The following is a 16846-nucleotide window of genomic DNA, read 5'->3' as shown; positions in this document are numbered from 1 at the left end:
ACTTACTACAATATTTTAATAGTGATCTTTGCTTTATGTTAAGCCCTAAAAACCAACATCTTACATTGGGGCCCTTTCCGTTTTAAGTTCGTAGGCTGCCTGTCAGCCTGTCAGCTGTTTGCATTGTATAGCAGTTCTCGAGCAGCTATCTAAGTGGATATAATATACAGGTGGGCTTATCCCAAGGTGTATGAATTCAGAAGGATGATTTTAATGGCTTCTGCTTCTCAATGAAGATTTTAAGAGTGTTTTGTGTATTCGTCAAGCCTATGAGACCACCTAGACTACATACACTTTGATTCTGGATTCAATCATCAGATCTTTTTTATACACCTTGGGACAAATGTAAACACCACCTTGTTTTGCCATTTTTCGAGCAGGTACTCGAATCTAATTCTAGCTTTGAGGCTAGAATAATCTAGACTGTAACTTACAGGCCAGTTTTATGTGTGGTTTTGTATGGAGTGTTTACATGATTTCAGCCTCCAACTGTCATACTCCACACAAAAAACTGACTAGAATCGTGAAGGGCCCCATTATCATATTTTATATTGCGCACAAATGGTAATAATTTATTTAATACAATCATTAGCAAAGTGTTCATACGTGTTCTCTCTTGCAAGCAACAGCTTATCGTTCTTCAATATACTACCGCTACCATTTCCTTGCAATAAATACAAATGATTTCTTGACATGAAAATAGGCACCAATGGGCCCATAGTTACCCTATCTCAGCCACGCAATGTCCCACACAACAACAAATGGAGTCGTTTAGCGTAATTCAACGGTTTCAATCTACCTTTCCAAAATTGTAAGCAATTTTCGTTATTTCTCCAACACGAACGGTAACTCCTCTCTGAATGGTAAAGAAAGTGTTTACCATTTTGCTTCACAGCGGAGGCACCTTCCGAACGATCTTAAGGCTCCCAGCCCAGGCCGGAGCCGTCTTGAATTGTTCTCGAAAGGCTAATCAATCATAATATTACAAACATGCAGGCAAACCTCGAATTAGTGGTCAACCACGGTGTTGCCACGGGGTGACTACTTCCGACCTGAGTGGGTCTTAATTTTCTCCCCCTTTTCTCTCCCCGTTTTCCACGTTCATTGCCATACCACGTACCCGTTCGTTCCTCCTTGTGCTTCTCAATGAATGCACGAAAGCCGAAGGGCACGCTATAGTTTTCACATTACCTGTCCCCGCGTCCTCTTTGTCTGTCGTACCGTAATGGCTTGCGATTGTAAGGGGGGAAACTAATGTTTTGTAGATTTTTTTCTCTTCTCTCTGCTCGTGAAAAACTAATCCACCACAAGGTTGGTGCGGATTACGACGAAAACAGGACCACCTACTTCTGCCGGAATGCGCGGCTGAAACTAGGTGGGTCAGTGTTCCATTATCCTGTGCTAATGGGTGCGACCAGTAGTGTATGTGTGTGTGTGTGGTGTGAGGGTAGGCTTTACGTGCCAGGCGCACCCCGTTTTGCTGGTGGGAAATTACTTTCATTTAACGTTATCCGATATGCACAAAACTGGCAGGGGGGATTAGCCAAATGGGGGCCAGTGCGTGTAAGCATAATTGGTTTCGCTTTCGGTCGTTAAAGTTTGCATCTTTTTCGCGCTGTTGCTGCACGTTGCTTGACGCGAAGTAAAAGTCATCGGCACGGAAGAGTGGCTGAAAATTGTAGTATGAAAAATGTGTTGAAATTTTGAATTTGTACCTAGTGCCCCAACACTGGCCGTTTTACAGAACCATTACCAATTCTAATCGAGAATGTAAGAATAGAGTAATAAAATTGTTATTTATTGACCCACTGCTCTTCGATACAACGAAATTAGGCTGTTTATCGTCTCCAGCGTACCACTTTTGTCCCAGCCAGCCCGAAAACAAAGAGTTAGCGAAAAAGGGGGGAAAATTACCCCAGCCCGATCGGTAAATGGAACCGGCCTGGTACCGGCATGCGAAGCGTAAAACCATAAAAATAGAGCCTTCTTGCTTGCGTTCTGTTTAATCTAATTAAATTTTATTGATTTTTTTTTATTTACACACTTTACCCCACGGGGTTTGTCGTTCTGCTTGTCCAGGTTTTGCCACTGGTTTTAAGGTGGATCGGCGTGTTGGGTTGGCTGCCGTAAGCACGTAAGCTTTGTAAAGTAGCAGTGTGTAATAAAATGTTCTTTTGGATACAGTACACGCAGCCGGACGGGTGAGAGGGTTTCGGTTGAGTAGAACGCACCCTTCAATAAGCGTGTTGGTTTGATTTTTTTATGATTTGAACTAATAAGAGTATATTATTCCAAGTACTGGCGTGTTGAGAAAGTTGTTTGCTTTGTGTAAGAATAAACCTTACATAAACACGACATGTGAAAATTGAACCATTTCTACACGTATAAAAAAGGCTATTTGCATCTTATGTTCCATTATTTCGATTACTATTTCATGGGCTCAGTCTTTTGCGTAGCTCATAAATCTTGCGCGCCCATTGTTGCTAGTAACGCGTGCTATTAGATACGTTTTCGCTCCAACAACGAATCGAGTTGAAATTCAAGTCCAATGGCAATAAACGTTTTTTCATGAAGATTGACTATCATCTGCCAGCAAGTGGTTCGCTAGTGGTCTATAATGCTCTGGAGAACAAAGTGGATCGTCCCTGAAACGTTACCTACCCGAATCATTTTTCACGATAAAACACACTTCAGCATTCCAAGTTCCAAGTCTGTGTGAATTTGTGGCCTGATGGCGACGGAGTAATGCTCACCAACATCAGAGGATGATAATGGTAACCGGGGGCTATAATGAATAGGAGCTCTATGGCTTGTTGAATGGAGTACGCTCCGCTCTCCGGCAAACAGTTGCCTCTGGTATAATCGGCTTACACGCAAAACAGGCTTCGTCTCAATGGTATTAATACTGGTTACATTCTAAAGGACCGTCTCGGAGAGCGCACGAGCATCTTTCGATGGAATGTGCTATAGTGTTGGCAGTTGGCAGCTATTTACCGATCTTGTTACATCCACAGGGCTAAGCAGTGAATTTCCACAAAACTAGTCCAACCGGTACCGGAGTCCATCCATCGATCCATTCATTGAATCCAAATTGGGCACTCTAATACCATTTAAGATCTTCGTGCTCTTGGGACCATTTTGGGAAAAATAGTAAAGAAAAAGCTGACAACTCCCCGCAGGTGGACACAAAATTCCCCGTAAGGAGGTTCATAAAGTTGAGCGAAAGAAAACAATCAACAACAGCTTGGGGGTAAATAATCATACCAAAAACCGCTACTCGATGCGGATTTTCCGTAGTCAAACACGCACCCAATACGCAGCCACATATTCCCATGCCTGCCTGGCGGGGGCGGAGGAGAAGTGACTCTCTCTCTCTCTTCCTTTGATTGTGACCTGCCGGGAAGGGGAAAGAGCGAAAAGTCAAACCCGTTTCCAAATCCGTACACCGCAGCCTGTTGCTGACTTTTGGCAGCTCGTGTTGGCTTGGCTTTGGCGGAAAATGCACGCCACACGGGGGCCAGGTCGAAGGGCAAATGTCGGCTCCGGTTCGATGGAATTCGAGCGACCGCTCGAAACAAACAAACCGGAAAGCGAAAAGACGACTGTTTCGCTCGTCTTCTAAATGGCACTGCAGTACAACACGCTGCCAGCGCGGACGGAAGCTGCTTCGGTTTGGGTCGGAAAAGGGTTTCACCCGCTGCCTGTCACCGCAAGGGCAAGTGTGTCCGTTGGGCTCCGAGGGCGTACCGAATCTCGTTCTGGCTGGAGCACCGGAATAGGCAATGAGCTGACTATGGATGAAATGTCAACAATTTTTGGGAGTTTTAGGAAAGCTCGTTTACGGTTGAACTGGCTGGTGCTGTGCAGATGTGGTGGTGGTGGTGGTGGTGCAGCTCATTGGATTTGTTTCATGTGTACGATTGCCAAACTCCTTGTAATGCTGCTTTGGTTTACAGTGTGCAGTGAAGTTGAACGACAATCACTGATTTGAAACATTGAATAAATATTTGCTTTAACCTAACGTGGATGATCAACATCTGAAATAATTTAGAACTATTAATGCCAAAACCTACTAATACATTTTAATCATGTATCGTCCCCAGTTCGATGGCAATAATACAGTGAGGTTTGCTGACAATTTAATACAAGCAACCAGTAGTTCGTCTTCCAGCACCAATGCAAGCAAACGCCCTTCCATCGAGTATGGTTACGTACACATATTTCCAATACCAACCGACGCAAGGAAAATGTTGCAACCGAGCCCAAAAACCCGTGGCGGTTTCCCGTGCCGGATAAGCAAATTTTCTTCTTGATTCACTCTTCCATCCTTCCGCTTGCCCGGGGGGGGGGGGGGGAGGTGGCCTCCTCAGAGACCCCGAAAGATGTGGGGCTCCAGTAGCAGCAGTTCCACCAAAACTCCAGCTCTTGATTGACTTTCATGAAGTGCTCTTGTGCCCCTCGTGAAACGGAATGTACCGTGGTATCCCGAAAATAAACCAAACCAGAAAGGGGCCAAACGCCCCGCGCTCGCGTGTGTGTGTGTGTATGGTGGTGTGCTCAGGGCAAGAGAGAGTTTTGAATTTTAATGGAAATTCTATCGACCTTTGCAAGAAAACTAGCGGCTATGGAATGGGCCTAACCCCGATCGATTGAAACGGCAGCACACACACCGCACCAGCAGAGGAAGTTGAAGAAAGTGAAGGTTGCCGCCCTTTAACCCCGCACGTGTGAGAGAGAGAGAGAGCGAGAGGTAAACGACAGCAGGGTGGGTGGTGGGTGCATAGTATGAACGATAAAAATATGGAATAATCAACGATCAAAATATGGAAAATGAATATGGCCTGGAGCCTGGTAAAGGTTGAGCAGAACAAAAGCAACATTGTGGCACTTTGTGTGCGTGTATGTGTTGGTCTGTTACGTCAGCAAAGGGAGGCTCCGGGTTTGGAAAGCGCAAACAATTACGATCCTACCGTTCCCGGCAGTTCCAGATGGGGAACACTGAAAATACAAAGCAGTGACGAAAGCATGGTGTTGTGAGGTGACGTGAGCTGTGCTGCTCGTGTGGTGGCGTTGAATTTCAAAGCGCGTGGTTGATTTTTTAAGTCCACTTGTTACATGAAAAACTGGTAAATGGTCTGAAAATTGCAAATCAACAGCTATTTTTATAACACAAAACGTGTACGTTGAATAGCCTTCACCCAGGATTGGAGGTATTTATTTTTATTACACAAAAAATGTACATCTATACCCAGTACGAGGTATGATTCTTTAACCTTTGTCGTTTAGATACGGCCGATAACTCGCCGCCGCCACCGCCACCGCCACCGTTGATCTAAGAGCTGTGCACGATCGGTGCAGGTTTTACGATCAATTTTGGGGCTTGTTTTATTGCTTCGATTAAGTCATTGGAGTCGTTTTCATTTTCGTGATAATTTTTCCAACGACGCGGCCTCTGACAGGCAATGCCAATAATAAAGGAACGACCACCTATAAAACGAAACACGGAATTGGAAATGGGGGAGAGGAAGGCGGGCGAACGGCTCCCGGTGAGTTGTGCTGCTGCTGCCGGTGGCAAAACCCCATTTAGTGCCAGCGGCACGTTCGCGTTTAACTCCAGCGAAACCGATCCTTATCGGCTTCCGCCAGTGTAAGGCTCAGAAGGCGATTCCGTTCCCTCCGTTTCGCGTTCCGTTCGCTCACAGCTTTAACACGCGGCCTAAGAATGCACTGGTTGGATACGTTCGGTTTTGCCAGTTCGCTCCACCGCTGGTACAATAAATTTTCGGGAAAAATTTTAAGGCATTTTTCGTACGTTGAATTTGACCGTTCATCATTGCCCAAACGCCCAGAAGGAATCGGGTGGGATGGTGGTTGGTGTAGCCTGTGTTGCTTTTTCCTACCATTGCGTGACGATAAAATACCTCCGAATCTACGGCACCAACCATTGGCATGTACGCGAAGGCCCCTCGAGGGGCCAAAACAGACATCAAAACCGAACGCTAGGGGAAAAGTGTAGAAAGAACGAACACCCGATAACACCAATGGGCAGCGCTGTAGTCCGGGAGAAAGCAGGAGTAAGAACAGTTCTGCAAAACGCAACAAGCGCGTGGAGGAAAGATAATTTTAATTTTGTTTGATTTAATGTTTCGTTCTACGCGATTTCCTCTTCCAATCTCTCTCTCTCTCTCTCTTTCTCTCTCTCTCTCGTGCATCGGACACAGCGTTCTGGTGTGGAAATTTGACCAACGGGAAGTGGAAGTGTTTGTCCACCGCACCAACACGAGTGTTACGATTTGCTGGACCGTTTAAATCGTTTTCCCTTTTTTCCCTGTGTGCTGGAAAATGCGAATTTTAAATCGGATTAAAACCTTAATTCCTCCCTACCTTGCGGAATGGCTGCGGGATCCCTCTGTGCGCCAATCTGATGTCATTATCTGATTTTTCGCATCAGGTTTTATCCCACCCCCTTCCGCACACGCTGGGAATGTGCTGCTCTATTTATGGAAAACATTTCAGCTCGCAGCAGAATTTATCCGTTTGATGCAATTCCATTATCTGGGCTCGTTCCCCCTTCACTCGTCGTTAGCTAGAGTAAGCCATTTACAATTGCACGAGCTTTAAAAGGCTTCCCCGCTTACACGCTTTCACACACATGGTTAGGTGGCTTTAACCTCTAGTCATGCTTAAATTTAAGCCCGTGTTGTGCTATACACGGCACGGATTAAACGAGCCGAGACCGCTGTTTCCCCCCGTGCTCTCGGCATCCTTGTGTTGGGTAGATTATGATAAATTAATTAGGTTAAACCACCGAATTGTGAGGCTAACGGAAAACGCCGATCCTCTGTCACACACGTACAAGGTGGCCAATAAAGTGGTAATAAACTCATCGAGATATGGCGAATGAGCCAACCAACCAGCGCACACTGCGATCGGTGCTGTGGGAGATATCAAGACACAACGCAGCACACAGACCGCAGACAGACAGACAGCCCAGCTCACACAGGTTAGAAATCCCTGCTAAGCGGATGAAACCGTGCGTCATAAATATCTATTAACCTGCCGAAAGACGAGCACCAGCAGCACCGACCGGGCAGGAGAAGGTGAAATTTTCCACACCTCGTTAATAATGGTTGGCTTGGTTTTTGCTTGCAAAACTCATCTCAGATATACACACTATCGCAATCATACACTCACCTGACGCTTTTACCAGCCCTGGGCAGCAGGCTTTTAGTATCTTTCATCTCGAGCGGAGGGAGGAAGGGCAGAAAAAACGAACTAAAACCCCTTCCCCGTTTGCCAGCCAACGCGCCTCCATTCTTGGAAGAGAAAACTCACACTAACTTGTTTGCTTTTTCGCTTTCTTCCTTTCGCCGGTTGCTTCGATGTTACGGCGTACAGCAGCGGCGTATCGGCGTGTTTGCTTGCCATTTTGCTTTAAATAAAGTGCATCACAGAGTAATGGATAGGGGATAGGACCTAATGTACACGCTTACTTTGCAGCTTTACATCGGAGTGGAAATGATGGTGAGTGGGAATTTTATCCTTGCCCGTTGCACAGCACGCTGCTTCACCTCCGCCAGATTTGGCTTTGGTTTGGCTGAAAGGAAAGATTGTGCAGTTTGGAACATGGATGTGTGTATGCTTAAGTTATTCTGCACTTTTGGCCCAAACGACCGGCCGTTCGGCACACACATTCCAGCACTAACCGTCTTCGGCTTTTTTTATTTTGTTTGTGGGGGCGTAAGTGCCGGAGTAATCGTGTAAAATGTTAAGTCATTCTGATGAAAGCCGCCGACACTGCAGAACCTTTCATCAGGGAGAGATGAATCACGCGACGTTGTGGTGGGTTTTTGCCGGTCGATTTTTAGGTGTGAGAGTGTTTAATGTCGGTACGCAGAGTGGTTTGATCAAATTGGAAACTGCGCACACTTCAGCCAGTTAAGACAATGAATGTTTCAAAACACTTCGCACACGCCGGTAGCATTGGTCGTGGGCTTGTATGTGGGCCGACCTATCGAGTGGAATAAGACATTGAGTAGGCGTTGTTTGGTGATTGTGTGTGCCATCGGAACATTGTGTGTTGTGAACGCGCGCGCGATACAAGACACTCGGCCGCGCGTGCCGGAATCATAAAACGACAAACATAACATAGTGTGTGAGTGGGTGAAACTAATTCTAATTTAATGTGCTTTCAGCGGTTTTTCCATCGCGTGGATTTTACGTATGCGCGTGTGTGTGTGCTTCCCTTTTACAGTGTGTACATATGATTGTGCGGTGTGTGTTGTTTTGTGTGCTGTGACACCCGTTTGATACGATATCCGCGCAAACAACGGTGCGTTTGGCACGTGCGCACGTGTTGTAGATTGTTGGTGTATTCGTGTGTGTGTTCGTGTGTGTACGTGTGTGTGTGCGGTCACTCGTCCCTGTATACAGAACGATGGCGGGACCACATCTGGAAGAGTCCACCGTTACGACGCCCTCGATTACGGGCGGCGTGGTGGTGAACACGGCCTCCCTCAGCCTGTCCCGCCCGACCAACCTGGAAAGCTCGATCTGCACCATCGACGATTTTCTCGCCCACTTCAAGCACAAGGAGCTGGAAAACGACGTGTCGAAGTATCTGTCCCACAAGCAGCGACCGCTCTGCCGCCGGGTGCTGGCCTACCTGCGGACGGCCTGGATGGGGGCCAAGTTCACCTCGAAGAGTGGTATTTATCTTATGGCATGGTGGAGGAGTTTGGGCTGTTGTGTAGTGGTGAGGGTAGCGGATTGGAGGGAATGTGGTTGTGGTGGTGCTAAGCAACAAAATTAATGCTGCAGAAACAGTCAGTTGCCAGCCCTGGAAGCTCGTTAGAAAAACACATGTTTTTAATGGGTTTTTAGTTTTATTTTGTGCATTTGTTACAGTTCATGTCGCGGCTTGGTTTCTTTGGTGGCAATCTACAGAAATAATATTCTATTCTACTCACAATATTGTGAACACTTCCAAACCATAACTATTCTTGCCTTTTGTGTCTGTTTTCGAATGGTATAGTGTTACTAACCAAGTTTTAATATTAATTTTTGTGTTTCCTTGTTTATATTGAAGATTGTATTATTTTCTGGAGCTAATGATTTCTATAGATGGGTACACTGGTGGACATTAAAATAGGAAAAAAAAATTTGTGTGTTTTTTTTGCATACACTAGGTGTGTCATCGCCAACAGTTCGAGGCGTACTGAATTTGTAATAGCCAAATTTTGCCTTTTATACTCTCATTTTTGGTGCGCTACTTATCTGAGTTTTGAGTGCCGGCAGCGTTTTGCGGCAGTATAAAAGGAGAGCCAAACCGTGTTGTGCTTCATTCTTCCATCAGTGGTCAAGGTGAAAGGTTGCGATTTGAAAATTCCACAAGTTCATCATGGGTCGCGGAAAGCACTGCACACCAGAGGAGCGAAAACACATTCAGGGGCTGTATCGTGAGAACGTGCCAATCAAGACAATCTGCAAGGCGTTCGGCCGTTCGCGGACGTTTGTGGACAACGCCATTCGTAGCGAGGCTACGGGTAAATCGACAGGTCGTCCGCGAAAAACAACGGCCGACGTTGACGCGCGGATTGTTGAGATGATCAGGGCGGATCCTTTCAAAACTTGCACTCGTATCAAGCAGGAGCTTGGTTTGCAAGTTTCGGCGAAAACGGTGTCTCGCCGTTTACACGCCGCTGGGTTCTGTGCCCGGAGACCGAGGAAGGTTCGTAAGCTGCAGCCGCATTCGGTTTGCCGAAGAACATTTAGCTGCATCCATCTTTTGGTGGAGCAAAATCATTTTTTCGGATGAGTCCAGAATCAATCTGGATGGTTCGGACGGCATTAAATACGTCTGGCGCTTTCCTAATCAGGCGTATCATCCGAAAAATACGATAAAAACCCTTAGTCACGGAGGCGGCCACGTAATGGTGTGGGGTTGCTTCTCCTGGCATGGCACGGGTCCTTTGTTCCGTATCAACGGGACACTGAACTCGGAAGGGTATAGAAAAATACTTAGTCGTGAGATGTTGCCATACGCCCGACAACAATTCGGAGACGAAGAGCATTACATCTTTCAGCATGATAACGACTCTAAGCACACATCGCGAACAGTTAAATGTTATTTGGCAAACCAGGATGTGCAAGTTCTACCGTGGCCTGCGTTGAGTCCTGACCTCAACCCGATTGAAAATCTGTGGTCAACTCTCAAGCGTCAGCTTAAGAACCAGCCTGCACGTTCAGCCGATGATCTATGGACACGCTGCAAGTTTATGTGGGATCGCATAGACAGAAGCGAATGCCGTAATCTCATCGGCGATATGGCCAAACGCTGTCAGGAAGTGATAGCGAATAACGGTCACCAGATTGACCGTTAGAATGTGTTTTCGCTCAGTGGAACACCGCAACACCTCCTCCCAACAACCACTTAAACAGTCCTTTTCAGGGCTACCAAATATTTCTGACAAGAACTATGTCTTTCGGTCACAGAAAAAAGTTCCTATTTTTATGTCCACCAGTGTACATTCTGCCAGCACAATGATGAGCACAGAAATGTTCAATGATTATTCTGCATTAGGCTGTTTTTGTTCTATTTTAAATAGTTTTCTTGATATCGTATAACTACTAAGAGACTTATATCGCGGTAAATGATCTAAGGTATTTTTTATTTTTTTAAATGCTTTGAAATTTTGGTTTTTCTTTGGCACAACAACCGTTGTCGGCGAAAGCCTGTTTGTACCACAAGTGGGCTTGTCTTTCAGTGAATTTTTGATTTACCAATAGCAGCTCTACTACGAGACCAGTCACGAGACTGTCATAGAAATAGCATTAAATGTTGCGTGTTTCTGTATTTTAATTTATGTATGTACTTATTTATTTACTTATTCATTAATTTATTCATTTATTCTCTAGCAGAGGCTTTATATGATACCACTTATTTACATACTTACACTTAACGTACCCACAAAACGTCGAGGCTATCAATGAAGGAACGAAAGGCAACTGAAAGTTTTGAGCAATTGGTTTATAAGCGCATTAAAAGAATGTGCAGACCTAGCAAACGAAAATCTCAACAGCTTACGTAACCTCAGAGATCGGTCGGAAGCATATAATTTTCCTAACGGCGAGAACTATTGGCTAGAGTCAATATAAATGTCCCTTCTAGAAAGTTACGTAATTACAGACCAATAAAAACTGACCTTACAAGACGTGCATACAGCGAGAACGACCCTATGACTGCGATGGTCCTTAAATTTAATCAGCGTTACATGTTTTTTGACTGGCACCAACCTACAAGTTTTTGTTGATCCGTGTTGATCTTGTACACTGCATTTGATTTGCTGTTTGTTATAATTATTTAAGTTTTAGTTTTAACTTAGTGATAAGGCCGCTTGTTTGGCCAATCACTTTAGCACAATGCAATATTAAACAATTAAACATTAAAGAAATTAAGTTAATAATGCATCATTGTTTTGCTAAAGCTAGAATATTTGAGCTAGAGTTTTGTTTTTACTTGTTTTACGTTTTATTAATATTTATCGCAAACTTGTTGAAGCGGGCCTACGATTTATGTATTATTTTTCTAAGTTGTTTAAATTATTCGCACGATTTATTGACATGATGATGTCCCAATATGTTGGGAACAATGTATATTATTCAATAATTTATAAAATGTGCTAAAAAAATTAAAACATTCAAATATTATTGGAATGTCTCAATAGTTGTTGTTGTTTTTATAATATTTTTTGAGAGTTTTTTTTAATTCATTTTCATCTCAAAATTATATTTAAATAATTAAAGAGTACTAACTATACATGAAAAGAATGTGCATGTTTACGAAAGGTGTAACATCTGGACTCGGCATTTGCATGACTAAAAAATGTTAAAAATGAACATCAATTATTGCTTCTTTTAATAAATAGTAATAAGTAGCTCGATGATACCAAATTTATTCATCCACTGTACGATAACTTCTAAACAAAAAACGCTAAATTACTTTATACAATTTTGAAACCAATCAAATGGTGATAATAGCTAATTGAAATACCTCACCTTTTGCTCAAAAATTTAGAGAAAAAATGTAGGGAAAAGAAAATATACACGAGGGATGTTTTGCTCACTAAATAAGAGTTTTCATTGAACATTGTTAAAATTGTGTAAAAAAGTCAATAAGTTAGCATCTCACATGTTACATGTAGTTTTGCTTGGTCAGTCAGTTTTTGCATGGTTTTGAGTTGTTCTCGCGTGCTGTATACATAGTGTATCAAACAGAAGCACAAACAATAATATTTGCTTCAAATATTTTCAATCACTCAACCGTCACGATGAGTGTTATTTGAAGTTGAAGCAATGAAAACCTCGCGCTCTGGTGCGTATCATTTTTCCTTTAATCGCTATGAGTAATACGATCTCACTTCCTCCCAGGATCAATATAATCCATCCGGTGTGCAATCCCCTGACGTTTGGGGCATATGTTTCGCTGATCCGTCCTTTAAAATACAAATAAAATAGTTTATTTTTCATCCTCCCCCGGCTGCACTGCACCTTCTGCTCGCGATTTTATATTGCAATATATTGAGCTGGCTGCATTGAGCTTGCGAACACCCGGAAACCGATTGGCTTATGATGTATTGCTTTGAAATAACAAAAAAAAAACCTGTTCATAACATGCACCATAAAAATATATATATATGTATGGTTGCCATATGAACTTGAGCGGCAGGGCGTGTGTGTGTTTTTATCGCCAGTAATATCGAAGTCAATATTTTACAATTTACGATCATTGATGCTACGTGACGGCGATTATTGTTTTTTGGGCAAAGTTGAAAGAGCAACAAAAACATACGAATGACCTGGTGAAGTTATAATTGTTTTGGGAGATAAGGGGAGGGGATTCCAATTTTTGTGGAAATATGAATGCCAACGAAAACTCGATAAAATAACAATCCTTTTTAGGGCAGAAAAGGGCAAATAAAGAACTGAGTGTTTGAGGTGGTTTTCACGGCAAATGGAGAAATAATTCGTTTGATAACACGAAAATCGAATAAAACACGTTTTCCCTTATGTTGCTGTGGCGATGAATGGATGTATGTATGTATACACGAACACAAAGCAAAGGATGAGCAGCAGCATTCACCGTGGATGGGCGAGCGCGTGGCCAACCAAAAGTGGACAAACGCTTGCGTTGCTTTCCCGCGTGTGCACCGCGGCACACGGTGGTCATAAAAACGGAAGTACGTTTGCCATATTTCGCTGCCCCCGCGGCCATGGGCACTGCTGCCGTATGTAATGAAAAAATGCCACGAATAAAAGAAAACCGTTCGCGTCCTTCTCATGCCGTCATGCTGGTTCGCACCGCTAAATACACATTTTCCTCTCCCCAACCGATGCGGAGAGAAGGTTAGGGCCGTTTCAAGCGCCATGTGCCGTGTCGAATGGTGAGTTTGCAGCAGCACGTGTTCGGATGGTGATGGTTGTAAAGGCGTTTTGCTTTTTCACCTCCCCTTTGCAATGCTCTTCCTGGCACGGGCAAGGGCACGGAAGTGTTGACCGGTGTTGGCGTTGGCGGCCTGTGTGTGTGTGTGTGTGTTGCTGCAATTCCTTCCCTTGGTTTGCCGTGAAAATTTTCGCATCGCTTGTTTGTACAAGATTACGGCCGATGCGATGCTGTTTGGGATGGTCATGACCGTGAGGATTCGGCCGAACGACCAACGGCTTTTGGAGCCAAACGGCTCTCAGGACGAGTCACCGTCGGACCCGGGCAGGGAGGAGGTGAGTGGATTGTGGTGTTGTGTGTTGGTGGGCATACAAAACAAACATGCCGGCCAAATTCCCGACCCGGCGATGGTCGTTCAAAGTCGGTGACCTCACACTAACAACCTGGTACGGCAGGTGGTACGGCAGGAAGGACAGGTCTGGAAACGAAAAAAAAATGAACAAACAGAATGTTATGATGGTAGTGGTAGTGGGTTAAACATTTATTTTTTGATCGACTTTTGCCGGAGCAAATGTGGTTCTGCCCGTCCCTGAGAGTCCACTCCACCCGGTGCAGCAGTGGGTGCCGAGCGTCAATAAAATGAAGTGAAATGTATATTTTCATAAGCAACTTACTCGCTGTTTTTTTTTAAAGGTGGGATAGGTGGGTGGTGAAGGGAGTAGAAAATATGATGCTCCGAAGTTCATAATGCAAAAGGAACATTCGCTGCGCTGCTGCTGGGTAACCGTTTTCAGCACGGTCGCACGCAGAGAGACGGTAAAAGTTTTATCCCTCGTACATGTGTGTTTGTGTGTGTAGGTGAAGTGGTAACATTTTAGAAGAGAGGCTAAACGACGCAAGACGACATATACTATCGGTGGTATCGACAGCCAGATTAAAAGCGGACTAATGCTTGTGCTAATCCTTTCCGGACGGCGCCCGGTCCGGATCACACCCCAAACAGGGGATCATCCTTTTTTCACGGGAGCTTGAAGCGGGATTCAGTGGCTCTTTCCGCAGCAGTTTCAACACCGAAACCGATCGGAAGCAACCTTTGCTGCTGCGGGGTAGATGCGATGAATGGGTTGTTAATTTATTATTTAAATAGGGGTTCCTTTCCCACGGCGACGACGACGACGACAAAAAGGCGGTTAGTTTGTGTGTGTGTGTGTGTGTGTTTGGGTGTTCACGTTACAGGACACCCGAACTCTTGTTTTACTGCCTTTTGATTGAACAGCTTCGGTAATGATGAGGAAGGTGTGTCTGACCGATGACGAAGGTTACGGGAATGGTTGGATGTTTTTGCTCAGGTTTTTCGACTCCAGCTGTCCGACAGCCGTGTGTACAAGGGGTTTCCATTTACACGAAGTTTGTTGGCTTGTGCTTAGGGCAAATTAATTGAGACATGATGGAACGCATCCGCTTCATGTATGTGTGTGTGTGTTTGTGGTTTGTGTGAATGAACTTCTCACACCGGCGCAGGAACTAGCGCCACATACGACCTAATGATCAACCACTTTGACATGGAGTACAATCGCCTCACAATTAACGCTACGATAATATTGCTCTACAATTACGCAGCCTTCGTAGTATTTACACAGCAAAGCAGTAAAGCAAATGCCGCAAATGATCTTAAGCCAACATACGACAACGTCGTCCATGGTGTCGCTTTATGTGTGTCCCCCCGTCCTGGAGAGTACATCGATACACACACACTCTGCACTGCCGTTGCTGCAATCAACGTGCTTTCTCGTTCCCCACCGGTCGTTCCCCACGCACGAGGACCCATGTGCGACCGGAAAGGGTAGAGCGCGGGTACAGGGAGGGTGTCCCCGGATTGGCATAGAATAGAATGATCATCCCCTCGAGGGATGTCACATGGGTTTAATGGGTGGATGGTAAAATTAGATTTCACCTTGCCGCTTGCACCCACCCACCCGGGGGCCATGTTTCCACCGGAAGAGATACTTTTTTTCCTTTCCACCCCTCCCCCTTCAAAGTCTGGACCCATCTCAACCGTCCACACGGGACCGGAGAATGGAAATGCAAATAGCCAAAAAGGGACTCGGGATTGAGATGCAATCCCGCACGTCTATGTCTGTGTGTATCTATAGAGGACACGCGTGGATGTCTCGGCCAGCATGGATGGAGGCGCTTGGTGCTTTAAGTGCTGTCTTAACGACATATGTGTTCGAAGCGGTAAGCAAGGTAAGCGTGTATGGAACGGTACGGTACCGGATCGTGAAATGTTTGCAAAGGAAAGGAAGGAAAATAAAGCAGAATTTTTGGTCATTTTTTCTTCCCCTGTCTCCCCCAGAGGGATATGGGCCTTGTGTGTGTGTGTGTGGGTTTTTGTGTGTTCTTTGAACGCCGTCCCAGAGAGCTGGGAGCTTGGGTTTTGTGCTACCTAAAATCATATTTCATGGTAATTTGAGACTTAGAAGCTTTGGAAGTATTGGAACGCATGGAACTTAACAAAAAGAAGAAGAAGCACACATTCTTGGAAGGTTGCCGTAAATAGAACAAGCTGGACAAATCGATTGATTTCGAATTGAAAAGCTGGCTTATAATGCTGCTTAACTGTAATAAAACATGTTATGCTGCAGCTGTGTTTGCATTTTAAATGTTTGTTTTTAATTCACTGCCGCTCCATGGGTAGTATAAGCATTAGTATGGTTCAATAAAAAAAGTTTCTTACCCTACGCCACGCCAAATTGAGTTATAAATTTGCTGTTCCATTCGTCTTTTTTGGCGTTTTTGCTTCACCTTCATTTTGTACCATTATTATAAAAACGGTATCATAACGATCAAGGTACATACTTTTGCATTTATTTATTTTTTAAAGAGAATGGAGTTTTCTTTGAGATACTTTTCGGTTTCGTTACTGTTTAATGGACACATTTGTTGCTCCAGCAAGCGACGGCCACCGTACCGTACCACTGTCAGTTTGTAACTTGATTACACTAATTAAAACCACCATACCAAGCAATACCATCGCATGCCGTTGCTCTCAGACGCTTGGCGCTTGTGAAGAGCCGGGCATAATATAATTTGACGATGTTATGAGCTTTAAACGTGACACAAACTTCCAGCTCATTCGGCATGTGCAATAGCGCAGATGGTAGCGAAGTAAAAGTGAGCGCTTTGCAAATTACTTAATGTATTGCTTTTTATCCCAATAATAAAACACATTTGCTTCTGCCTTCCGAGGAAAGAAATGGGTGGCGAAACAAGAAAGATTTCCTATTGCACTCATTCCCTTTTCAGTTAGCCTTGTGCGTGTGTGTGTGTGTGTTTAAGAGGGGCTGTTTCTCCGCTTGTTTCTCCTGTAGCCGGTTTCGGGAGCTAATAGCAGCTGCGCTCAGC

The 16846-nt window shown here is 44.6% G+C and overlaps 1 protein-coding gene and 1 long non-coding RNA gene across 6 annotated transcripts in view; one reads left to right on the top strand and one right to left on the bottom strand.

The window, feature by feature from the left end:
- LOC120897452 (Kv channel-interacting protein 4-like) overlaps positions 1-16846 on the top strand; it is a 59033-nt gene that overhangs the window by 24599 nt on the left and 17588 nt on the right. For 4 of the 5 annotated variants that reach the window (XM_040302375.1, XM_040302372.1, XM_040302373.1 and 1 more), the window contains exon 2: positions 8196-8708. The exons of the other annotated variant lie outside the window; for it this stretch is intronic. In XM_040302375.1, the coding sequence (XP_040158309.1) occupies positions 8438-8708 (271 nt within the window). In that variant the 5' untranslated portion in view covers positions 8196-8437. The remainder of the gene's footprint in view (positions 1-8195; positions 8709-16846) is intronic. 5 annotated transcript variants of the gene reach the window in all.
- On the bottom strand, positions 6181-7391 carry LOC120897460. The gene is made up of 3 exons (XR_005738531.1): positions 7195-7391; positions 6385-6765; positions 6181-6328 (listed from the first exon to the last, which is right to left on the bottom strand). It is a non-coding gene; the product is annotated as an uncharacterized LOC120897460 (long non-coding RNA).

The sequence above is a fragment of the Anopheles arabiensis genome, chromosome 2 (genome assembly GCF_016920715.1).
Source record: "Anopheles arabiensis isolate DONGOLA chromosome 2, AaraD3, whole genome shotgun sequence".
Classification (NCBI taxonomy): Eukaryota; Metazoa; Arthropoda; class Insecta; order Diptera; family Culicidae; genus Anopheles; species Anopheles arabiensis.
Note: the sequence above shows the minus strand (reverse complement) of the source record. Positions and strands in the feature narration are given on the sequence as shown.